The sequence below is a fragment of the Paralichthys olivaceus genome, chromosome 8 (assembly GCF_024713975.1).
Source record: "Paralichthys olivaceus isolate ysfri-2021 chromosome 8, ASM2471397v2, whole genome shotgun sequence".
Classification (NCBI taxonomy): Eukaryota; Metazoa; Chordata; class Actinopteri; order Pleuronectiformes; family Paralichthyidae; genus Paralichthys; species Paralichthys olivaceus.
Genome location: NC_091100.1, coordinates 5,977,068 through 6,002,750, shown reverse-complemented (window position 1 = coordinate 6,002,750; position 25,683 = coordinate 5,977,068). Strand labels below are relative to the sequence as shown.

General features: G+C 41.4%; 1 protein-coding gene across 4 annotated transcripts in view; it reads right to left on the bottom strand.

The window, feature by feature from the left end:
• The window catches only part of sorbs2a (sorbin and SH3 domain containing 2a), a 46,155-nt gene that overhangs the window by 8,276 nt on the left and 12,196 nt on the right, over window positions 1-25,683 (bottom strand). The window contains exons 3-18 of one of the 4 annotated variants that reach the window (XM_069529907.1): window positions 20,760-20,815; window positions 19,121-19,210; window positions 17,360-17,386; window positions 17,126-17,250; window positions 15,187-15,573; window positions 13,406-13,532; window positions 12,535-12,710; window positions 11,150-11,216; window positions 9,689-9,739; window positions 9,356-9,572; window positions 9,066-9,180; window positions 5,667-5,738; window positions 4,112-4,168; window positions 3,317-3,366; window positions 2,525-2,700; window positions 423-2,258 (exon numbers count right to left, since the gene is read on the bottom strand). In XM_069529907.1, the coding sequence (XP_069386008.1) occupies window positions 423-2,258; window positions 2,525-2,700; window positions 3,317-3,366; window positions 4,112-4,168; window positions 5,667-5,738; window positions 9,066-9,180; window positions 9,356-9,572; window positions 9,689-9,739; window positions 11,150-11,216; window positions 12,535-12,710; window positions 13,406-13,532; window positions 15,187-15,573; window positions 17,126-17,250; window positions 17,360-17,386; window positions 19,121-19,210; window positions 20,760-20,769 (3,583 nt within the window). In that variant the 5' untranslated portion in view covers window positions 20,770-20,815. Of the gene's footprint in view, window positions 1-422; window positions 2,259-2,524; window positions 2,701-3,316; window positions 3,367-4,111; window positions 4,169-5,666; window positions 5,739-9,065; window positions 9,181-9,355; window positions 9,573-9,688; window positions 9,740-11,149; window positions 11,217-12,534; window positions 12,711-13,405; window positions 13,533-15,186; window positions 15,574-16,202; window positions 16,836-17,125; window positions 17,251-17,359; window positions 17,387-19,120; window positions 19,211-20,759; window positions 20,816-25,683 lie in introns of all 4 variants that reach the window. The other 3 variants (XM_069529911.1, XM_069529909.1, XM_069529910.1) reach the window with 3 other exon arrangements.

Here is a 25,683-nt window from a genome sequence, read left to right as displayed (position 1 = left end):
TTGTTTAATGTATGCTGTGATTTGGCGCTACACATAAATAACTAAATTGAATCAAATAATCCTCCGAATTTTCCTAGAATACCATTAATGTGAAACATCAGCAGGAAGTGTTAAGTTTCCACTGACATTAGCTTTACACTGAATTTAAGAATCAGCTTTTACTTGAGAATTCTTGGTCAACAGGTCTTCATATAAATACATAGAGATGCATAGTAATGTGTATTGGCTGAACAACAAGGGAACGATGGGGCAACGAGCGCAGGCAATACTCAAAACAATGAAAGAGACATTACTATGAATGTATGTGTATGTATATTTTTAAAATATGTATGTTTGAGTGGAATAAAACTATGTGTAGGTATGACTGGTTTTATGACAAAGTGTACATGTACAAAGTTGTGTAATATGTGTATCATCTCCACCTGAATAACAGAGACCATTTCCATTTCCCTGCTCCTCTCCATATTCATTATTGTTTGAGGTGTCCAAGAGGCGTCCGTAACAGGCACTGATTGGTGACTGTAACCGTGGTGACTGTAACCGTGGTGTGGATGGATCCTCTCGGTATGAGGCATTCTCAGTGGGGCTGCCGTCTGGGTACAATGATGCGGAAGAGTGACCGCCCTGCCAACACCCCCTCCTCCCCCGCAACGAGGAGCTTCGTTCAGGCACGTTTGGCAGCAGTTCAGCCAGTATTCTCCTCAGGATGCTGTCATCAGGTGCCCTAGTGCCTCTGTGGCCTCTTTCTGATTGAATGTGCTCATATATGTCTCTCAACGCAGCATCTAGCGCTTCATAAATGTCCTGTTTTGACTTGGGCCTGCTGCCTCGACCTCCGCCACCACTGATTCTTTTAGAGGTAGGTGGTGAGCCCTTTTTCCTGCGGAAAGGCACTGGGCTGACCAGGAAGGCCAGCTTGGACATCGCTTGCTGGGACTGCGAGCTCTGGATTTGGGAATGGCTGCTGCTGCTCTGCTGTGAAGGTCTCTGGAGCTCCTGACGCGCTCGTTCTCTCTCATGGCGAAGCATCGTTGTGAAACGGGTATAAGAAGCTGGGCAGCGGCCTTTGCAGGTGCTTATGAGGTGGCGGTGTTGGTACCCCTGACTCTGCCCCACATTTTGGTGGCCAGCTTGGTGGCGGTGGTGATGGTGGTGGAGATGACGGAGGTGGTGGTGGTGGTGAAGGGTAGAAGAACCGTACAAGCTCTCAGAGGAGGTTAGTGAGCAATGGTCAAAGTCACTCTCACTGCAAAAAGAGGAGCCCTCCACCTGGATGAAGTCACTGAGGTCTGACGCAATGGCGTCTTGTTCACTGTCAGAGTAGTCTGGGTTGGCTTGTGGGATTTGGGGGATCGGAGGAGCAGGAAAGGACCGAGCATGGCTTGGCTCTGGTCCACGGGGCTGGCCCTCAGGTGGGCTACGAGGTCGATGCAAGTGATCCATGGCATGAGGTGCTGCTCCAGTGTTGCTCTTGATGTCTTCTTCTAGTAAAGATTCTATGGAAAAACGACGTTTTGGAAAACTGGGTGTGGCACCACCAACACTGCTGGCTCGAGATGATGAGCCACCTGGTGTAGTAGTGCCTGAAGGCCCCTCACTATCACCCAAGTTGGGCATGGATTTGGATTTCTGAATAAGGCGCTCATATTCAGAAATGCGGTTTGGCACCATATCCTGAGGCACCTCCACACCCCATGAGGGTGTCCAGGGAGAGAGGTGATGCCTAAGCAGGTGAGGTTGACGCTCTAGATCCAGGATACGAGCCCGGACTGAGCGGATGACTTCGGATGGGATGAGCTGAGCTCGATCAATCTGGTGCATTTTACGATAGAGCTGCAGAAAGCCTGGTGAGTCATGCGCCCGTCGCCGGTGGAGTCGAGGTAATGAGCGAGTGGAAGTGGATCCAGTCGAACCTGAGGGATTGCCATCACACACCAGTGACCCAGCACTTTCTGAGCGGGTGGCATTGCGCCCACCTGAGCCAGAATGCCCGTCACTGAGTAAGTCATCACAGCTGCGTGACCTGATTTTGCCAGAGGAGGGCGGCACCTCCTCCACACCGGTCCATGCCTCAGATTCTGGGCGTTTTGTTGGACAGCTGTTCTTACAGCAGACAGACTGCTTGGAGGAGGAGCTGCCATCCGGGCTCCCATCCTCTTGGCAATGAAATGGGTCAGAAGGGACAGGGGGCACATAGGGGCCCGGATATGGACCTGGGGAGGTCAAACTGTTTGAATACATGTTGCATGCGTCCCCACCTTTCAGATGTCCAATAGAGAGCAGCGTGGTGAGAGAGAAGAAGGAGGAAAGCAGGTTAAGCAAAAATACCTAATAAAAAGGTGGAAGAGGTGGGGAGAGGGAGAAGAAATAGGTGGAAAAAAGATGATTTGAAGTTTTTTCTTCACCTTCCACCAACAAAGGCAAAATGTTTATGACAGTTTTAGGGAAAACGAGCTCGGGAAAAGAAAAAGAAAGAGAAAAAATATCAAGTGAAAAGTAGATGTTTGTGTGTATGTGTGTGTACCTTTGGCTCTGGAGGGCGAGGATGGTGAGGAACGAATGACGGGCTTCTTTAAGCTGCTGCTGGGTCTGTAGGCATCCACTGGTTTAGGGGAATTTGCAGCTCTGCTCTGAGACTGAGCGTTCACTTGGGAACTTGACGGCTCCGACTTCCTTCTCTTCCTGTAGTCGCTGGCAGCACTAGAAGACAACCAGCACACATGCTTTCAGGTATTTACTTTATTTCCCGTGTCATCAATCCTTGGCATTATAAAAGCCCAGAACACATTTTAAATATATATACACAAATTCTACCTACCGATAGTTATTCTTATCCAAAAAGATGAGACTGAGTCACTGTAACTTTCCTTATGCAAAAAAGTAGGCTTCCTATTCAGTGGCCTATTCATCACATCCTATTTCTGCCCTTTCTGTTCACCGAGGAAAATGCGACTGAATAAGCAGGCCACTGGTGAAAGGGAGTAGGAGGAGAGGAGGAGGAAGAGGAGGGGGGTTGAGGGACGGGTAGGAGGTGAAGGGCAGAATCAATGGATTTGCTGGGTTAATTTATTCTAGCTCAGTTAGAGAGAGTTAGCTGCAAAGCACAAAGCCTTTAGTGACAAAAGCAAATAAAGACGAACACCAATCTTTGCAAATCATCAGTGATAGCAGCCACAGAGGCTATCTGCACCAGAGACGAGGCAAGAAAGCGAGTTTTGATTCTGCTGCTGAATCACAACATGGGCCACTGCTGTGAAGAGGATGGGGGAGGGGGATGGAGGATGATGCAGAGGAAAATAAAAGAAGCAGAGGTTACCTCGCAGGTCTCTCCAGAGCCTTGTCAGCAGGAGCGATGTACAGGGATGTCTGAAATAGGGCAGACAACAAAAGAGAAAAGTGAGCTCCGCAGGAACAAAGACTTGAGGCAGAGCAGCTCACAATGCACAGCCTGCATGCGGTTGATGCTGTGCCACACTCAAAACACTCCCCCAGCGTAAGGTGCGATGGATGCTGGTTCCACATGGCACACCTGAACGCAAAGAGGCCTACCGGCATAAATGGTGAGGGTAAATTTCTGCTCTCTCTTGGGCTGCTCTGGAGGATGATGGTAAAGGTGATAAGGAAAGGATGTAATAAACTCAGCTCAGGGGGCAAATGCTGCCCTGCAAAACCTGGCATGGATCAGCTGGAGTGGGTCTTAGTAATAAAGATTGATCAATGCAATTTAACTGCAAGGGGCTGTTGGAGGAAGTCGTAAGCATAAAATACAATCACACGATATTGTTTTGAGCTAAAAAAAAAATGTAGAGCTTCATAAATTCCAAAGAGATGATAAGAGACGAGGAGTAAAATCATTCTGTACACAACACAACCTGCTGATCTTCATGCAGTTCCACACAAAGAAGCATTTGAAAGCTATACATCTAACAGTCTTCACAAAGCACAGTCATATTGCTATGAATGGCTGACATGTTGAAACTAGATCGAACTGCGTTGATGCTACACACATTAAAACTCACTTTAGACAAGTGTATCTAACATAAGTATTGTTTCTTATCATTGGTTAGAAACTGTGAGATTAAAACTATAACACTCATAAATGTGAGATTACCTCAATGTGCTGGCGAGCGGAGATGTCTGGATTATAATCCAGTCGTTTTTTAGGAGGCTTGAGCCCCAAGCAGCAGCAGTGAGCAAGAGGAGGAGGAAGAGGAGGGTGAAGATGAGGTGAAGGAGGAGAAGCAGTGGTGACATCATGGGGGGGAGAAACCCAAAAAAAACAAAACAAGAAACATGGTGAGAGAGTGACATCTGTTAGAAAATCTGAGTAAACAGAGATGGGCTAGTTCACAAGTGTTGCACATGTGCTTTTGCATGTACAACGCACACATGTGCATACACGCTACACATACTAACACACTTACACATATAAACACAAGCACACACCTGTGCATAACACACACTCGTTCATATGCACAGTCTACTGCTGATCTCAATATATTAACACTTTATCAATGCCAAAATAAAATAATAACACTACCTACGATATTTATACCACACACACACACACAAACACACAGAAATGTGCCCATGTACCACACACACATGCAGAGTGTGACAGCAAGCTGTGAAGCGGAAAGCCAAGTGAAGCACAAGCTGCAGTGTTGTGTTTATTTGACGGTGCAGTGAATCGCACAATCGAATGCTGTGACTTAGTGTCGGTTTACTAGTGCAAACAACCTATTATTCACTTAGAACACAACTCCAAAACACTAAACACACTGTGAGGTTCTGTCCCTGCTGGACCAGTCAGTGCACGGAGGGAAACCAGCTACACTCTAAAGGCTTATTCTGTGGTTTGTGAAACATTCAGAACGTTGCAGGTAGAAATGTCAATGCAAAGCTCAACATGACTTTAGGAGACACAAAGTCATGTTGGTTCCATGTGTGACATTTTCACCTGAACGTTGTGAATAAGCCCAATGACTCGATCACCTGATGTCATGCTCTGGCATGGACAGAGGCGTCTCCTCATGACGCTTTGTAAATCAGTCAGGTTGGGGGTAATTTGATCCCAGATCTGTGGCGAGAGGCAACCCCTGCCCTTAGCCACTAGGGTGGTGTTACCACTTACATCCAGCAGAGGGTACTGAAGCCCTTTGGCATGAAGGTATACAGAGTAATTCTCCACTAACAGAAAGGAAGATAAACAAAGTACTAGTGGAAATGAATAGTGATAAAATGATTAACTGAATAAAAGATACACTAGCATATGTAAGATATGCAGAATAAAGTTAGGAAACTTATATTCATTAATGTTCTGCATATTTATTTAAGTTAATTACTGACTGTCCTTTGATTTTCCTGATAATTTGGGCGCACATTTTAATACTATAGTGAACCAACTAAAATAAACATGTCTTTTCAGTGCCCATGAGCCACCAGACCAAAAACCCCAGCAACGCAAAGACATAACACAGCCTGTCATAAGGGTGGGGGGAGGGGGAGTCACAGCACCCAACAAGTACCACATGCCCAAACAACTAGCCACACCCAGACTACTGGTGGAGACATGTATTCAGAAATCCTGGGTGGGGTGGGACGAAGTGGGTGTGTGCCTTTACGGCAGGATTGTGGTTGAGGGAGTAGCTATGGCCCTGACTTACCGGCCGCCCAAACTCCAGCTCGGAAAAGAACTTATACCAAGGCTCGTTCTCTAAATCTATGTCATCATAGGTCTGGGAAAGCACGACAGTGACAGAGAGAGGAGGGAGAAGAAGAGACAGAAGAAAAGCAAGTGTGGAAAAGAAGGCACACACAAAAGAGAGACATGGACCTCATGGTTAGGAAGTGATACAGGGAGATGGGCACAGGATGAACCAGGACTAAGATTTAGCTTGAGGAGAAAATGTGATGAAGCGAAAACCATTTATCTAATGTAGATTTTTGTGTGTGTGTTGTTTCACTGGATGATAATCCTAAAACTTACTTATTGTATATTACATAGTGTATTCAGCAGTGTTCAATAGTGCCATATTATCACAGTAATTAGACTCACATGGAAGAATCTAATATGCACAGTCTGAAGAGACAATTAAAACACCTCGGCCCTTCTGATTTGATAATAATTAATTTCATGTGCATTTAAATTTTAATGAGGCTGCAAATTCCAGGACAGAATCCCATTACTGCAGTCTCATGATAATCCACAGTACAGGTGACAGCTCATGAAAATCAGCACGTTACTTTGAGAATTACATATTTAAGACGAACCTCGTTATTAACATTCACAGCAGGAGAACTCATTACATTTAATAAGAGGAGGAAGGTGCATGTATTACACAACAGTTTTATAAAAGATGTGATTAGACTCTTCTACATTGGCAGACATCCAGTTGACCCATGCTACATTCACAGCCACACAACTGATGGTGTTGAGTATTTTTTTAATCATAATAGGAAATACTTGATCGCAGTAGTATTATATGATCAAACTACTAATGGTTGTTTAACTGTTGTGTGCACTGTTACTTATGAACCAGTGAAAATCATTTAAATCTTATTTTAATTGGCTTAACCCTAACCCTTAAATTAATTTCTGTCAATTAATGCTTTTTGTGCCTGCAATGCTATTAATTTGTTTTCCACTAATTTTAGATTGCATGTCATCATTTGTATTTATTTATTTGTTGTCACTTTCTGTGCTTGGTGGATGTGTGACTACTACTGATTGCACAATAACTTATCTCTCGGAAATAATAAAGATATCCTTGATCCTTGGTCCATTAAATAAATACAGTAAACCACCGACCTGGCCCAATTGTTCATATATGTAGGTAAAAGGTCACTCAGAGTGCACGTACTGTACCTCTGATTTTTTTTTTCAGACATAAATTATTACCGCTGCCAAAGGGGGGTTATGTTTCCATCTTTGCTTGTGTGCATGTTAGCAGGATTAAGCAAAAACCCCTGGATGGTTAACCACAAAACATGTTGAAGGGATGTTGAATGGCTTGGGGAGGAACCATGTTTTTGTTGTGGATCTGGATCAGGAGGCGGATTCAGGAGTTTTTCCACATAAAAATCTGGATGTAGCATATTTAAAGAGGGTTTCATCTGTTGGGCCTTGGCAGAGGTACAGAACGTGCTCTCGAGTGCCCTTTTACCTGGATATGTGAACAATTAGGCCAGGTCGTTGGTTCATGGTACTGTCTTCATTTAATGGATCAAGGATCAAATATTTATGATTAACTAGTGCCGTTCAAGTTCTCTGACCCATATATCATCGCTCCATTGAGTTTAAAGGTAATCCGTCCAGAGGTTTTTGCATAATCCTGCTTACTAACTAATAAATGTATGAATGCAATTCAAACAAGCGATGCATAACTTAGCAGAGGTAATAAGGAGAAGGCTGAACTTTCGTTTGGTTATTTGAATCCCTATCACATCTCATAAGGGCAAATTCCTTTAGCGTTAAGGACTGAAATGATAAGTTATCTATCTACACATGCCTTGTTATATATTAAATGATATTGGCTGATAAAATTCTTCACCCCCCAGGTTGCATGTCTGGTATGTAAATTGCAGACTCATTGCTTTAGGTGAGCCAAAGTTTATCTCTGTTGATGAATGATGAAGTGTTCACATCGCTAATGATTTCATAACAAATCAACCTGTAATAAGATGAGGCAGCTGAGATGATAAGTATTTACATGCAGCAAAATAGGCAGGTATGCCAAAAACAATGGGAACTGCTGTGCACCAAGTTATTTATCAATTCTCTTATGTTGCATGGTTTAACTTCGACAAGCACAGTTTAAAAAATGTTTTTGCATTTACAGACTTTGGCATCCAGACAAGAGGTTTACTATTATTTGAACTGCAGAGATGATGTAGTGCTTTACTCCCCTGTCTGCTCTTTCTAACCCCAGCCCCAGAAGAAAAAAGAATTTCATGCCAAATGAAACGCTGCCAGGAAATGTTATGTAGGTGTTGTTGTGTTACATCTCTCGAGCTAAAATAGAAAATTCAGGTTTGAGACAAATGTGTCAGCCTGTGAAAAAAAGTGAGGCCTGGAGCAAACACTGTCAACTGCACAATACTGTAGACAGAGAAACAGAAATGTCAGAAAAATGCTTTTGCTTCCTACGAATAAAAATTACCCAGATGGACAGCACAGAAAATAATATTTTTTTGGTGCCATTTCTGACCTCAGAGAAGGGAGGGAAAAGGTGGTGAACAGACAACATACATAAAGAGTCTCAGACAGCAGATTAGCCCGCGTGGGTTCACTTCTACTTTCAATGGCTTTCTCCTTTTATTACCTCCGTCTATCAGGGGCTGACTCATGCAGTATTGTCCCCGTAGCGCACTCTGCAGTCATCACTTCCAACATCTGGTAATTCTTCACAAAAAGCTTTTCTTTTCACTCTTTTCCTTCATAACTCCTCATCTTGAACAGGTTCTCCATTATCCTGTCCTCATCACAGATCACCTCATGGCTATTATTTTATTTTGCCCTCCCTCTACAAAGTAATTATCTCTGTCACCTGCTATTCACCCCACACAGACTGAGCTGGCTTAACAGAACAGTCACTGCAGGATGCATCACTGAAAGCCTGTGCTTTTTACCGCCCACGTTGTGTCTGAAGCAAAGTCCACGCAAAAGACCATTATATAAAAATATATTAACGGCACAGTAAAGTCGACAAAAATAATGTTAATTCATTTCACGTCTATATATTTAGTTGTATCGCTCCAACTTTTAATGGAGCGTAACAAGATAATTTAAGTTTTACATTTGAACAAATACAGGATCATTAAAAAAATAGCAACCGAATCAATTCACTATCACTGAAATATTTCACAAAGACATTAACTGTAAAACCAGTTAGGGAAGAAAGTCACCTGAATGTTACATAAAATAATCCTTAAAGCCTGAGCTGACTCCAGATGAATGCCTACAGACCTCACAGGTGAATGAAACCTAAAGAAAAGCAGTAAAATGATAATGGCTAAAAACCATTCACAGGATTTTGATAAGAAAAGTATTAGAATTCACTCACTGGTCTTTCACGCTCCAAAATAGAGGACTTCCCGGGCTCATACTCAAAAATACTCTTGGGCTCCGCACGGTACTTTCGTGTGTCCACTTTCCTGTCGGGGGGACCCCATTCATTCCTGGTACAAGAAAAAAACATTTTTTAAATAGATAATTCACAAAATAACATGGAATACAAAATAGATACATGGAAGTACTTTGATTAGTTAATAATAATAATCATATGTATAAGGCCTAGGGGAGGGGAGAGCCCTTTAAATTTTGTATCAATTCACTAGTGAAAGTTCCTCTTACATGTCTGGGGAATCTTTTTCACGGTCGCTATCTCTGGCCCTCAGTTGCAGGAGGGACGGCATGGGTGGAGGCGGTGGGGGTACAGGGGATGGGGAGGGTTCTCGAGGCCCCAGATGCCCTCCATTGTCTGAGGGGCTTTTGGACAGCGGCCTGTATGTGTGTGTCCGGGGAGCCGGGTGTGCCATGGTGGTGGCAGAGGATGAAAGGCTGTGGTCATCTGTTAAGGACGGCATTAAGGAGACATCAGGCAGGAGAAGTAATAAGGCAGAGTAAGCCAGAGAGGAGACTTATGATGTGAAATTCAACTTTGGTTACACATTAATTAGGTCTCACCGTTGTTAATGACAGCATAAGTTGCATTGTATGTGTCAGAGTAGTCATCGTCTGGAGGAGAAAAGAATAAAACCTGATTGGAATACATGTACAACATTATGATACAAGTTTGAAGTTTCCTCCTGAAGGAGAGCGGGGCCTGCATTTCGATTAAAGTGAGTTACAAATTATTAGGGACACATTTTCACACTGGAAAGCATCAAAAAACAACCCGAGCAGCAAAATCCACTTTTCCTCTGTCTGCTTATTCGAAACCACTGCTTTTGTAAAATGTATAATTTAGCTTTAATTTAAAGTAACACTATGTAGCATTTACTGAGCAACAGCGCCCTCTGCAGCCACATGTGGTGATTCATTCTACTGGGCTCCCTGTCCAGGGATTCAGTGATTTTCTTGTAGAAAAGAAACAAAGTCTATCAATCTGTGGATAGTACCCATTATCCCTGGCTTCCTGAACCAGAAGAGCTGCCGCCTTATCAAATCCACCAAACTTTGTGTAGAATTCTTCATATATCAAAAGTTTCCTCCTTCTGTTTGAAAGACATCAAAGTCTCTTTAACTGATCTAAAGAGTAGTGGTTCTCAAATTGCGGTCCATGGCACACGACCAGGGGGTCTGTGAAAACTGTCCTGATTCATCCATTCAAAAGATCATGATATATGGGTATTCTGTGTTGACAAATATTCTTAAAACATGTTTCTAAGTGTAAAACTATTATTCCGATGGACATAAGGGAGTTCTACTCTATAGAGTTCCTTGGCTGAGAGTCAGTATTGAGAATTTCTGACAGAGCTGGTGTTCAGGGTGAAGAAGGGGAATGAGAGAGAATTAAAGAGGCTCCATTCTCAGAGTACCATCATAATTATTTTGAAGCTACTGCTTGTAGAATATCTGACCCAAAAATGCTGTTCCTGCAAAGAGAGAAGGGGCTGCGCACATTTTCAAAGACACTTGAATACTACAAGAGGTGATACTGAAAAGACAGAGAATTTGTGTGAGACTGGAGTATTGCTTTATAAATCCACTGGAAGATTTGAATTTTCAGCGAGGGAATTCAGAGATGCATCAAAGAGACCATCGCAAGCCTGTAGATGTAGCCTGCAGAAATCTCTGTGTCTGTGTGTTTGTGCTGCGGTAGAAGAAGCCCGAGCTGTTTAGAACAAACAAGCCTTGTACTGACTGTGTGCTTCTGTCAGGCCCACAAAATTAGAGCAGATTTCCCAGGACAGCTCTGTTCCTATTAGAGAGCTTCTCTCAATAACCTCCTCCTCTTCAGACTTCCTCCCTCGCTCGCATTTAATGAGTTCTGGCTCTGAGGTTCTCTGGGTCTTTCAGTTTAACAAGAACCGGTATACTAAGACACACACACACACATGCACATGCATACAAGCAGCATGCATGCACAACATATTTTCCCACAATGGGTAATTTCAAAATCTTACCGATTATGTGTAGACTTACCTGCTTTGTGAACCTTGTGGATCTGTTTGAACATAGTTTTATACCAATCCTTAGGCCTATCCACCGTCTGTGGAGAGAGAAATAATCGTTAAGATTTATGTGCCGTGAAATGCAGCAACTGGGAAACTGTAGGAGTCCCACTGTTTCAGGGGACATTACTGAGCTGAGAAAAACATACTCAGCCTTTTAGACATCCATATTTCACATAAGAGAATTTAACTTTTGTTGAGACATAGAGAAATCGTCTATAAAAGATTGATTTACACTCTGTAGTGTTTTTAGCAAATGCTGACCTCATTATTTTTTACATTCTCCGCCTTTCTGAAGTGAAACATGAAATTGGAAGAATTATCTCAAACTCTGGGACTAATAAATTGACCCAATCAAATGTGATTCGGGGCAAACCAAAATCCTATTATGTGTTTCAATTAGTGCGTATTGCAGCTTTTACACATACCCGGCGTACATCAGTCACAATGTTCAACCTACACAGCTGTGTAAAAACACAACAGTTGCGTACATCAGCCACTTAATGAATTACTGCGGCAGTCTGTTTTTATATGAATGTGCATGTTGTGATTGTGCATGCTTTCAGAAATCAATGTCAGCAGGTTTGGTTTCATGGCATAGACGGAGCTACAAAAAAAATAAAATCAGAGCTGTGGTTCTGTGCCAGGAGAAACCCTGGTATGTGTCTTTGTTTATACTGTATAGATCTAATGGCCACTTCAAAAAGGACCCATCAAATGGCAGAGAGACTTAATCCGCTCTTTATTCAGTAGCAGAAAAACAGTGTCTGAACTCCGGTCACAGTGAGTGTGTGTTACTGTGCGTGTACCAGAGACAGTCCAATTACCACTTCCCTCTCCACGGTTACCAAACAGAGTGGCCACAAAAATGTTTGTCTGCTCACAATGAGGAGCATCTGTTTTTCGGTTTTCTTCTTTCAGGACGCCCCCTCCCTTTTCACCTTTTCTTTTACTTTTATTGCCCATCTCTCGCTCTTCTCATTTCTCTTTCTCTCACTCTGTGGTCTGCCTTTAAACACGAGTAACAGAAATGGATAACTGAGGGAAGTGTTAATACGTGAAAAGCCTAAACAGAGATAACACACACTCTGACAAGTTGGAAGGAAGGACCTTGAGGTGCTAAAGCAAAGACCTTGTCTGAGCTCATCTTTGAAACTAGCGCACAGAGACTGATACTGCGAGTGGGAGAGAAAAAAGGCCTTTAACAAGGGTTCAAAAGCTGCTGACAGCTGAGAGTAATCCCCTCTCATGAGCCTGACCACATATCAAGACAACAGAAATGGGTCTGAAGACGCCCCTGTGCTGCTATACACTGCCAAACTGAGTGCATTTCATTCTGTGCATGTTTGACCTCACCGTGCGGATGGCGATAGGAATGCCGGACTCATCCACAGGGCCGATGCCTTCATAATGAGGGGCTTTAATGATGGAGACCTTCTTTTCTTCTTCTGAGAAGGAGGCAATGGGCACAGTGCTGCTGACACTGGTGTGGCCCGACACCACAGACTCTCTGGTGACAGACTCGCTGCCCTCTGGAAACAACAGGGAAGAGGAGAGAGAGGAAAGAGACGTCTTAGTCATTCCCAAAGATCAGAGCAGAAAAATTCTTTTAAAATCTTACAGTCCTGTCATTTGGAGATATACAAATCACAACTTGTAAACCATATGACCCCTCAACTCTGCAATGAGATTTGACAAAATCATTTCTATCCAGACACTGTGTGCGAGATTCATTAACAAAAGTCCCTTGAGTAGTGCTTAAAATGGCAATAGACAAGTCTTGAGCTTTAACTTATCAGTATGAAGTAGATGTTGATTGCAAAGCGTGATGGCTAATGAATGATGACACCATTGGCACTCAGATTTGTTAAGCCTAGGATTTACAAAGCAATTCTGTTTGAGGGAACCCACTCCAGGAACACACTCCAAACAAATTCTCACACTTTTAGAACAAAGTGGGGTATTTATCATAATAAAGATTTGTTTATTTTCACTGTAGGTTGTGGTCTACACCCAGAGTCAGCTCTGCCATTTCAGAAAGGTAAAATGTGGCTGATGATGTTCTGTTTTTGTGTTTGTCTGTAGTTGAATTCTATTTGTACTGTATTTGAAATGCAGTGCAGCAACTTCCTCAATCATGTCTTTTGTGTGAGCAGAGAAATCACCAAAGAATTACTGGATGTATCCTCGGCTGAAATGAGTGGGGGACAAAAGAAGAGTGACTCACCCGAACTCCGGCTCTGTCTCTGGAGCCCAGTGTGGAGTGAGGTGGGGGGAGGAGGATAGGATGGGGGAGAGAGGGGTCTCTGTGGATGGCTTGTGCTTCCATTCATAGCGTGAGAGAGGACCTGGCCCTAAGAGTGACCCACAAACCAGAAACGGAGCCAGTAAGTCTGCCATTCACAAATATCAATAGAATGTACAATAGTGAACTTGATCTTGTAGATCTACTATAAAGAATGAGTTTTTTAATGTGTTTAAATCAAAGAAAACTTGTCATCTTATTGCAAGAACAAAGTCTGGTATAGGAATATATGTTACATATCGACAGATATTGGATCTAATAGGATTCGTGGAAGTGGTGAATCTGAAGTGAGAATGTAAGAACAGTTAGTCAGGGAAAGGGGCTCTTATTCAAATACTTCACTCTAAAACAGAACAGAGATTAAAAACAGCGACAGTCAACATGGACAACTCTTTCACATTCAGATACATTTCAGAATAAATTAGTAGCGACATAAACAAGACAACAATCCTAATGGTTATAATGCTCTTCCATTTAAAACATGACACAAAGACATGATTCCATCTGACAAAAGGATAAAAACACAGGATTTCAGTCTTAAGGCCTCAAAGTTCTGATCAAAGATTCAAGAAACCTCAAAAACACAAGTTTAAAACTGATCAATGAGCAGTAAAGCAAAAAACTAAATCAATTTAATGTTTGAACTGACAAGGGCCATGAGTAGATTACTTACTGTGATTACAAACTCAGGCTAAGCATTTGCCGCCGGTCGTTACAACATATCCTAGTTTCAGATATCTGTATCACCACATGACAAATCCTGCTGAATATTTCCGAGTCGTGTGAATGGATATTTCACTGTTTGGAAAAATCAATAAAGCCATTCACTAAAACCTCATTTATGCTCAACATTCAATACGTTATATATATTATATATATATATATATAAACATTATATATATTGCTTAACAACCTTGCCAACTTAAGGAAGCATGGAGGTATGTGGGCACTGACTGTTACATCGTTGGAAGTGGACGCATCTCTTTTCGTACGTAAAGGCAGCAAAAATGAGCCTTAAGGCTGAGAGCAGGAATTGTGGCGAGGAGAGAACAGTGACAATGCAATTAAACTCTGATGGACTTGACAGACAACAAGTTAATGACTTGGCGACGAAGAAGTGAATACCAGAACAAATAGTGCAGCTCTAACAAAATTACCATTCAGGTTCAATCAGTCTTGTCTAACTGGGAAAACAAAGTGCAATGCAAAACTATGCCATAATCTAGTTCTCCGACAAGGTCTCATGCATCTATTCTCAGGTCAATATATATACATATATATAATATATACTATGATCTGACAGTAAATATAACTGTTAGTCCTGACACACATTAACTTTCAGCAGACAAGTTCAGTCTTTAAACCTGCACCCAACAGGCTGCTTCACCCTAATGCAATTTCTCTGAACAATGGAAGTGTCTTTGCACTGGATTGCAAAAAAGTTACAACAAAGAGAAATGCAGACAAGCACATAGAGACATGACGTTCTAATGAACACAGAGACATTAACATAATAAGGGAAAAGAGGGGGCAGAATTTAAACAGGTAGGCTGCAGTTGATGGTTAGTGGAAGGTAAAACTTGGTAGTAATCACGCTTTCTGTGGAGGTTTGGTTCAGCCATCCGAATAAGTTGGGAGGAGAGAAGGAACCATTTGGTTTTGGTAATGATGTGTGTTACAGCAGTGACTGTTGGGATAATTACGTTAGTGACAGTGGCTGTTGCAGCAGTGGAGGCCACAGAGGTTGTTAGCGCATCATCAGGGCCAGCAGTGGATGTGTAGGTAGAGACATGGCTGAGGGTGGGCGATGGCGTGGGTGAGGCATCGGGTGAGTCCAGGCTACAGATCTGCAGCTCGTCCAGCAGACCCGCCGTGGAGGACGAGTAGTGGCTGAGAGCTGACACAGGGGAAGCCGAGGGTGACACGAAGCCACCGGTGCTCACAGTGACCACACCGGCTGTGCCACTAGCTCCGCTAGGAACATAGGGGGTGGGCGATAGGGTCTTGGGCATGAGGCCTGGCAGGTAGTTGAGTGATTCTGAGCTGTGGTAGGGGGAGTGCGGAGAGGTGGGGTTGGGGGATGGTGGCCCCTGGTGTTGGAGGATGAGGGAGTTGATTGGAAAAGGAGGAAAGGAGAAGAGTGCTTAGTGATATCACTCATTAGCCACATTGTCACAAAGGATGAGTGGAAGTAACACGTGAGCCTGGCAGAAGGTGAAATGCTGTTGGGAAGCCACACTGAGGTGTCATGGGGCAGCAGCATCATCTTCTCAAGCATGATAATTGCTGTGAATTGAAGATGCTGTGTTAGTTCAAACTCTGTGAAAGGCAGCAAAGGATACTGACAGTAACACTGGTGCATGATAAATGAAACACTTTGTTATGACACAAACAAGTTGACACATATGTAGAATTACAGTTAGTTTGCTTGACTGACAACAAAATGAAGGTCAACACACACAAAAAGTATACGCATCAAAAACACCTGCATCTGTTTTCACACCTGGATCAGACTTTCCAGTGTTCATATGCATCAAACCTCCAGGGAAACGTTTCTCTGGTAACGTCACAATGACTACCTCTTCTGTTTGTATGGTGGATCAAATGATTTGCTGCAGACACCGTGTTACTCTTAAATCGCTCTCAATGTCATCAGGAGAAAGCCCCAGCCATCTTGTCTTATTGTGACCCCGCTCGCAATATGTAGTTAGTTATATACCAACAGTTTTGCAGGAGAAGGTCTCGGTGGAACTGCAGGAGGAGGTTTCGTCATCTCCACCTGCGATGCGGCCGGACTTGAGGCTTGATATAGTTCTTGATCTGGGACCAGGGGTTCTGCTGTGGGATTTGGAGGTTGACGCTCTGGATTTTTCAGATTCTCAGGGCCCAAGTGGACAGAGAGCGAGGCTGTCCTTGTCGGGGGCTGAGGGAGAGTGGGACCCCTTGGGATAGGTGGGGAAGCTGCGGTCTGGGTCTTAGTTTGGGGATCAAGGTAAGAGTTGAGGTGAGCAGGAGGGTCAGGGATGGTGACCGGAGTTAGTTTGAGTGAAGCCACTTTACGCTCCCGGACCTGTTTATTATTAGAGGTGGCAGATTCAATACAATCTTTTGGGACCTGGTGTTCCTGCTGGACTAAGTTTGCACTGGTCTCTGAATAGGCGTAAGAGGATGTGCTATTAATCGTGTAGGACTCTTTCAATACCGCTTTCTCATTGTGAGTGAATGTTAGCATTCCAGGGCCAGAATCATTAGCCAAGGCAATGAGGGAGCTATAGTCTGGTGGATTAGTGCCAGTGGGCGAGAAGTGGAAACTCTCTCTCCTGGGGGGTGGCAACGGCAAGTGACCAATGTCCTTGTTTGTCAATTAGAAGCAGCAGCCAAAATAAGTCCAAACAACAACAACAACAAAAGAACCATCAGTGAAAAGCTTGATACAAATCATCAAGTTACAAACTTCAAATACATAATAGCTCTCTGAAAATTATTCGTAATTCTGTTGGTTTGTGGCGTCATTAAGAGTAACCTCTTCCACAGAGCCAATAACATTACAACATAATTATTTTAGATTAAAGTAAACAGCAGTTATCAAGAAAAAATGCAAACTGTCAACACGTATCAAATATAGTGTGCGAGATCTGTTACCTGTGTCGGTGACTTTTTGTCCTGCAGGTTGGGTCTGACGCTTCGGAAGCCTTTGGCAGCGAGAGATGAGCTGCCGGCGTCTCCGTTCTTAAGGCCATCTGTTACGCTCCGTGACCGCCAAGAATCTAAAAAAATTAAAAAATTGATCACCACAATAGGTTTGATCAATCTTCTGGTCTCTCCACAGCCTCTTATGTCAAGATTCTCCATCAGAATTCCCAAAAAGATACTTACCCAAGTCTGATGAGTGAGAATCACTCCCTGTGGGGACAGAGAAGACACAGCAGAAATCAATGTGTGGTCACATTTATCCCTGAATTACAACACAACCACATCTTAAGTCCTGGGAGAAGAATTCTTCAATTGAAAGGAATAGTACATGGATCTTAATGACAAAGGTTTACTTTAGTGACTGATATCTATAAGTGTGTGCACTCTGGTACTGCTTGATTGAATTTAAGGGGATGGTTGAGCCTTAGTGGAGATATGTGCTCAACTGAGTGCCATTCTAGATAACAACTACACACGATGCTTATGTCAAATCAACAAATTTTAGTTTCCTGATGACGGCAGATTATAAAAAAACTCACATATCACCAGTATAAAAGAAATACAAAAAAAATCTGGATTAGAGAGGCTTTCCATGTACATCCATGAATTCACAACACAAAGAAGGAGACCAATCTGAACAACGTAATTCAACATAAAGTTTGATGTCTGCATGGCACAATGGTCACTGTGCATTCTTAAGGGCTTTTACACATTCATGGTTAACTGTACCATCCTTTTTTTTTATATCGAAAAACCCACTCATTGAATCCACATGCCTGGCTATGCTAGCTATCCCAGAACATAACAGACAACTGGTTGTCCCTGTAGAGATGCTCATGGTTGTGGTGGTTTTCTCTGAGCACTATGAACATGCCCCTAAACCTCAAGTCTTTATTCCACAGTGCTGTGCTATCTGAGCCGTGGTTTGATAAGACCCACTATGCACCTAAGGCTGCTGTATTTGACAGCTGCTTATCAGCTTTCAGACAATGCCCTGCTATTGTCAAAAAAGGAAGCGGACTGCCAGAATGGCTACAGGGGTGTGGCAGTTAACCTGGGTGCTGATAAGATGTACGCACAGTCACTGCTTTTTCAGGAGAGAGAAAGAAAAAGCTGTTGGGGACAAATTCACTTTCCTCTGAAAACCCAAGAATTAAGTATAGATGTAACTGTCCTGCATGTAAAACGCCTGCTTAATCACCTTGACTTGACCCTGTTATTTCAAACTATTTGAGAAAAGAATAAAGCAACAGTTTTAGGCTGAAGAGGCTTTTACATACAACAGATCAACTATGATTTTGCTCGGATAAAACCGAAGCACAGATCAGGAAGAATTAAGCAGAGCTGGGCCATTTTATTCACCACACAACCCCCGTCCAAATACATTTCCACATGTCTCCAAGAGCTTAGGGTCAGGGGAGCGATGGCATGTCTAACCAATCAATGCTGACAGAGGAGAAAAACAAGGAAACAGAGCCAGGAAAGAAAAAAACGTTTTTGTACACAAGAGGAACAGAGGAACAAACTACACACAAGGAGAGAGAGATGGTAAGGAGAGTGAGAACATGACGCATGAAATCTGTCTAAAGGAAGAAAGAATGAAATCAATAACTGGCCAGTAAGACATATGACCAATTTCGGAAACAAAATGGAGCAAACTAAACTAGATGAAATGATAAGGTAAAAACAGCATCTCACAGTTCAAACATTGCTGAAGCATACCGAGGCAGCCACAGACCTTTTAAAAGTATTTCAAATATGCTCAAGCCATATCAGTGAGATGAAGCTCAAACATGATTTTGAAAATCAAAAACTTACCTCATGTAGCTCATACCAACTGCTCAGCCCAGTCAATACCACAGACTGGATTGTATTTCAGGTATTGAGTTCACTTTGCTTGTGTGATTGTGTGTTAATATGTTGTGTGTTTGTGAGTGTTAGTACCTGTGGCTAGATTTGGTGAGCTCTGGACCCTCTTCATGGGAGAGAGTATGAGTGACAAGGCCACGCTTTTGGTAACGCATCCTCCGCTATCTGAGGAATCACAGCCAGGCAGGTTGGATCATAGAGGCGGAAGCAGCAGCGCACATGCACATGCACAAATGCACAGCAACACAAAAACACATGCATTCAGCCAGAGTCATAACCCGAAGAAGAGGAGGCAAACACATGCAGTAAAGGACACTTATGATGCTTTTTCAGTTTTTCTTTCCTGAAGTGTGTTAGATAGGGTTTTTGTGAATGTAAAGGTTCTTGCAAAGTTCATTAGAATGCATTTGTATGCCTCCGCCAACCAGTGCAGTTTCCATGTACATATTTTTGCATATACCCTTTTCCCAGATTCATATAAACATTATCAAGGCATTCTTGAGATTTATATAGTTTTCACAGGAATCAAACCAAAAAACAAGAAACAATGCCTCCGGCCGCTGGCTCTCTCCATCGCAGAGGCATATAAAGTCCAAAGAAGTTAGTAAAGGTAACAAGCCAAAAACCAAGGGTTTCAGACAGAGGCTGAAGAGAGGAGCTGCAGCAATAGACAGTGAGGGACTCCAGAGTTTGTAAACCTTTATAAGTAATAACACAAATCAAAATTAAGAACCTGCAGAATATGTCTCCTTGAAAAGAGCCAGAGTTTTACTGTGGTAGATTTGGCGACAGCTCATAGAAAATGAATTTGGTCTTTAACCCCATTATAACTCTGAATTTCGAAGCAGAAGCAGTTTGATTATGAAGAGACAGCACTTAGAACATTGTATAATGGATGACCCTGGATGCTTAGGTCGTAATAAAAGAGTAATAAATAATGGTGAAGAAGTTAAATGTTGATTTGGATTAAAATCATAAAATCTCAGTTTTCTGACCTGCAGTCACTTCAGTGAAAAACGTTCAGTACTTTACAACAAGCTGATGATCTTCATAAAGGCTTTACCACATCTTTTTTTAAATTTTGTATGTAGCACTTACACAAATAATGGTGAGGTCACTGAAATCCCTTCTTTAGAATTTAAACCACCCGTGTTATTCTATATTCTGAATACAGACAAACAAGCCAGATGAGTAAAGCTAACGCTGGCAGGCACTCAGAGTGGTGGTGTGTGGTGTATGGACAAGGCTTGGAGATGGATTACTCATCATTGATTCACCAGCCGAAATACACACATCAGCTCGGGATGACTGCCAGTTTTGGGACACAGCTTTGGAAATGTATTTAAGGTGGAATATGTCACCGGTAGTTAAAAGCAACAACCTTACGATACCTAATGATGCTTTTAGTCACAATAACTGAGGCCAAAAATGGATCAACACCAAAGTGGTGAAAGAGGGTCAGGGCTAGAGTTACAGACTCATGCCTGTGGCAGAGGAAAAGTAACACACATGGCAGCTTTTAAAATAGCGAGGTGACCTGAAATGTGGTAACATGTTGACTTTTTATTTCAAAGCAATGAATATAAAAAAATCTTTTCTCTGTTTAGAAAATAAATAAATAAATGCTGAAATTAAAACTCTTCAACTTTGCCGAACTAAAATAATAGACATAATAAGGAAATAATCCCCTAAAATCTCATATGTGTGTCCATACCTGTATTCATATTGAAGAGCACTTCTTACTGATCTACTGCAGGGGGACACACTTTCCTGCAAAACAGAAACAAAGTATGAATCACAAAAATTGTTCACAATAAATGTTTTTAATAGCTGAATAACGCATTAAAGTGAAACAATAGTCTTTTCCAGTCATTTACATTCACATAATTATCTTCCTGAGGGTAAAACAATAACTAATTGGGTTATTGTAATAATAAGAAATGACCTCTTTTTAATTGTAAAATCTTTAGTACTGAATCTTAAACATATTTAAATATTTGGGAAATCTGCCAGTTTCCTGTTGCCCACTGGGTCATCAGTTGTTTTGACTCAAGCTGCACTTTCTTTATGAGCCAACGTCTCTGTGCAGGAAGAGGCTGTAGAGATTTATGTTGTGTAGGAGTGGGGCTGCTGTATGTGCTGACATGGTGAAAGTGACTGCAAGTCAGCTCAACATCACCTCCTAAGACACATTTCATTTCCCCCCCCCCCCCCCCATCTTGAGAAAAAACCTAATGGGCTGGGGAGCAGACTTCCTGGACATTATCTGTTAAATGAACTGAACCATTATCTGCACATCTGAACACGGCAGAAAAGTAAAGAGTCAAGGACCTGGTTACAGACGATCAACACACCAATTTGTTCAGTGATCCATGTAAAGTGAAATTTGGCATTTCTGTTTGATTGTTAAAGTGAAAAAGGCATAGACCCGTGATAGATATTGATAATCACATCTTCAGAATCTTTACTAGTTTTTGCAGTGTATTGAAACTCTTTACCCCCAAATATCAGTATCAGCACAAAACAAAATGGCTCTAGTCAATTTGTTGTCTCTTATCTAATCCTGATTCAAACCTTAGATATAAACATAGCTGTGAGCCATGAGCCCTAACTTCAACAACGGAGCAGCATCATTGTAATGTGAGGGAAACAATATTCAAAAAGGGGTTAAAGTCCTAGACAGATACAGGGGTTTAGAGAATGATTCAATATGATGGAATACACATGAATGATAAAGAGATACTGGTCAAAATGTGTAGGAAAGATTGTAAGAAACACAACTAAAGTGTAAAAATTTATCTTGAGCAGAAAAGTATAAGTGTTGAAAAGGATTAAAAAAAGTGAAGTTCTAAACCATAGGACTAAGCTGTGTCACTAACACACTTACTCTTTTCCTTAAATTAAAATGTAGCATGAAAACGAAGTATGTTAAATTTAATTCCACACATGTTGCCTGTCGTGTTGAAAAGGGTGTTTACGCCAAAGCCTAAACCCCAGGAATCCAAATGAGGGAAGGTAATTTCTTCTGGCTGAGTGGATGATTTAATGACCTTAGCAAATTCTTTACAGCACATAGATGAAACATGAATAGCTCTGATAAATGATACAGAACGCTGTGTTTACTTAACTGTACCCGTCCGTGGTGTTTGCCTCTTGCTATAAGGAGACATTTTCTTGGAACTGTTGCAGGAGTGATTTATATGAACAGGGCACACAAAAACCAAAGGCACAGCACAGACCATGCATCACTGTTTGAATGTGTGCACACGTATGTCATCATGGGACTTAGTGTGTATGACAGATACTATGAGCGACAGCCTACAGTGGCTATGGTTGGGATCACACATGTCTGGTATGTAAATGACTGTGACACACGCAACTCTGATACAGTGATATAAGTGTTTTTGGGCAGTAATGAACAGTAAAATGTGTAGATGCCTCCAGAGCTTTTTAAATAATCTAAATCTAACTTATTTGAAAGAATGACTTAATTGAATGAAATGATATCGATAAATACTACAATCTTACAAAAAAGTCACAAATATCAGTATTCACTGTCACAAATCAAACAGTGACAATATGACTCAAGCCCCATTCTGCCATGATTTATTTAGTTATTAAAATTCGTGCCAGACACAATACTAATCTGGCAATTGTTAATACTTTATTTGTTCACAGAGAACAGGGACAAAAACCTTATTACAAATCTACGCCTGCGATTTTAATCATGTAACACAATGTGCAGTTAAACGTTCTGTTGTAAGATGTTGGATTCAGAACATTTTCTTTTAATTATTATTGCTCATTTTCTACATTCAGCACAGGGGGTAAAAAAAGAATCAATCTTTGAGAATTGCCTTTTTCTATGTGTCAGGTAACTCATTGTGTACAAAGGGGGAGTTATACGTCACATATATGTCTGCATATCACTGAGTAAGGATTGTCATTAGATATAGAAGTTCTGTAAGACCTGGGTAGTTTATATTTGAGTATTGGATAGGGTTAATATTCTAATGCATTTAGCATTATATAGCTACTGATCTAAACAAACTTAAATCAAACATTTACTTCAACAGTCTGACAACAACTTGAGCCTCATTGACAAGTAAAGTCCTGATAATTGTGGTTATCTTTAACTGGGGCTTTTTTTGGAAAAGGTATGCAGCCATATTCTAACATGAATGTGTAAACTACCTCAGCAGCTGGCTTCAGTGATGAGTGGCAGAAGAAGCATTAACATGTAGTGGACCATGCTGACAATTTTACAGGCAAGATGATGGTAAACATTCATAGATGTAGAAAGAGATGGAGAACAGTCGTTTCTGAGATTCCTCTAACTCTCACTCCTCAAAACAAGAAATTGTCAATGTGACAATGTATGGACCTTATTTATAACAAACACTTTTCTTTAATAATGAAATATTGTAAAAATGATCTATTCTCACCTTTGCAGTTGTGCATTTCAATACAGCATAAAATCTGCTCAATTATTTATTTTCTCTGTGCTCAGGTAAAGCCAAATGGTAAAGCCAAATGTATTGGCTAAAAAAATAGGTGTGATTGATTATTTTACACTTATTTACCAAGATATACTGCACAACTACTTTGTTATCACATAAGTGCAGTTGTTTGACTATAAAATATCAAGCCTTAATTTAATTGATAACATCATTGCCAAATATCTTTTAAACAAACTGTATACAGTATATCAGCTTATATATCTTTATTGGAACGTTTTTACTTTTAATATCTGTTTTGCATCAGCCTCCAAAAATCCTTATTGGTCGGCTCCAGTTGCCACCATTTTATTTGAATACATGTGTATATCGTTTCAGAACACAGTTAAAGCTGGTGAGGAGGAAGCACTTTTACTTGTAGTCATGCATCATGGGATACTTCCAGTCCCTCAAGACCTGATCCTTGCCCTCATGCAGTGTGCCCTCGTAAATCTATCTGTGAGAAACACACACACCCAGTGAGGTAAATCATGGCTCTGGCGTCGCAGGCTGTCGGCGTCCAAATGATGGTCAGATTATAAACAGGATCATGTTTCTTGGGGACAGATCAGCGGCGACACAGCAGCTGTGGCCATGGTGTAATGTTATGGCTGCACACTGGAAGAAAACGCTCCGGGCTTTACACCTCTGAAGAACCCTGACTATTTCTCCAGATAGGAACCTTTCAAGCCTTTAAATACAGAATCTGCAGCACTGTCCTAAGGTGACAGATTATAGAAGTACATGTATGTTAACGTGCATAACACCATATATAGCAGAGAGGCACCAAATGTTTCCATTAATAATCAGTAAATGCTTGTATGTAAGACTAAATGTAAGACTCAATGGAATGTTAGGGCGGTGGTGAAAATAAATGTTGTCAGATTAATACTCAATGTCCTATATAAGAATGATTTAACTTCAATGTCAATTCACAGAAAATGACTTTACAATGAATTCTAAATTTGTTGTTTTCTATTCATGCCCTACTTTCTCCGTCCAAAGCATTTTCTTTCGAGTGATTTTATTTTCTAACTTTCCTGTGGTTTATCCGCAGACTGTAATTTAGGCATCGGTAGGCCACTCTGGAGACTTGTGTGTGTATAATTACTGAGTGTAATAGCTGTGTGACTGCGAACACACAAGTCAGAGCTATAAGCCGCAGAAAGCCGCGATGTCCAACACCGCAAGCTCATCAAGTCTCATTACTCTGTTGAGAGACCCACTGAGACCCATTTGGCTTGTATCAGTGGATTAAAAGGGTTTCAGCTTTGAATCCTTAGAAAAATAAGACACTGAAGCGATAAATGATGGGACATTTATCCTTCTATATTTATTCATTGGGACATTAAGTAGATCTCAGTTCATCATCAGAAACTGTTCTTACTTTTATAATGGCATTGCCATGACATGAAGTTTTACCACTCAGAGTCCTTGTTGGAATGCTTTTAATTTTGCCTTAACATGCAAAAAATGTTTACTATGCTAATATTTAGCAAAACATTACCGATATATGATCAGACAATTCATGTTTTCCTAGCAATCCTGTGCTTTGATCAAGCCCTTGTCCCCTAAGTTAATTTTGTTGAATTGTCTTTTGCCACATTTTACTGTTGCACTGCTTTAGACTCTACTTTATTTTATTAATAACTGTAATGGTTGTAATGGTTTTAAAGCTCTCTGGCTCAACTCCAGTTTTTTTATGAGTTAAATAAACAAATCTGACTTGACTTGACCTGTAAACACAAATTCAACTCTGAAGACAAAATAAATCAAAGTATGTACATGGGATCTTTCATGTGTAATCTGTGTCTAAATATACTATTTAAATTATCTGATAAAATCAGTGCAGAGACAGTGATTCGATGATGAAGCTGGTCCTAATCAATGCCACTTGAGACTGAGGTTTAAGCATATGAGTCTGGAATGAACCACTATCCTTGAGATTATTGAAAAAAATTATTCATTTCGCTGTGTTTTTATACTAAAAGACAAAAAACAAGAACATGAAGAAAGCATAGCCCAGACAGTGTGACTGTCAAATGAAAGGAAACAAACAAAGGGAAGGAAAGAAAAACACAAACATGTCTTCAAAGAGTGCTGGCCTTGATGCCATTACTCACTGCCGTCTGCCTCGGCAAA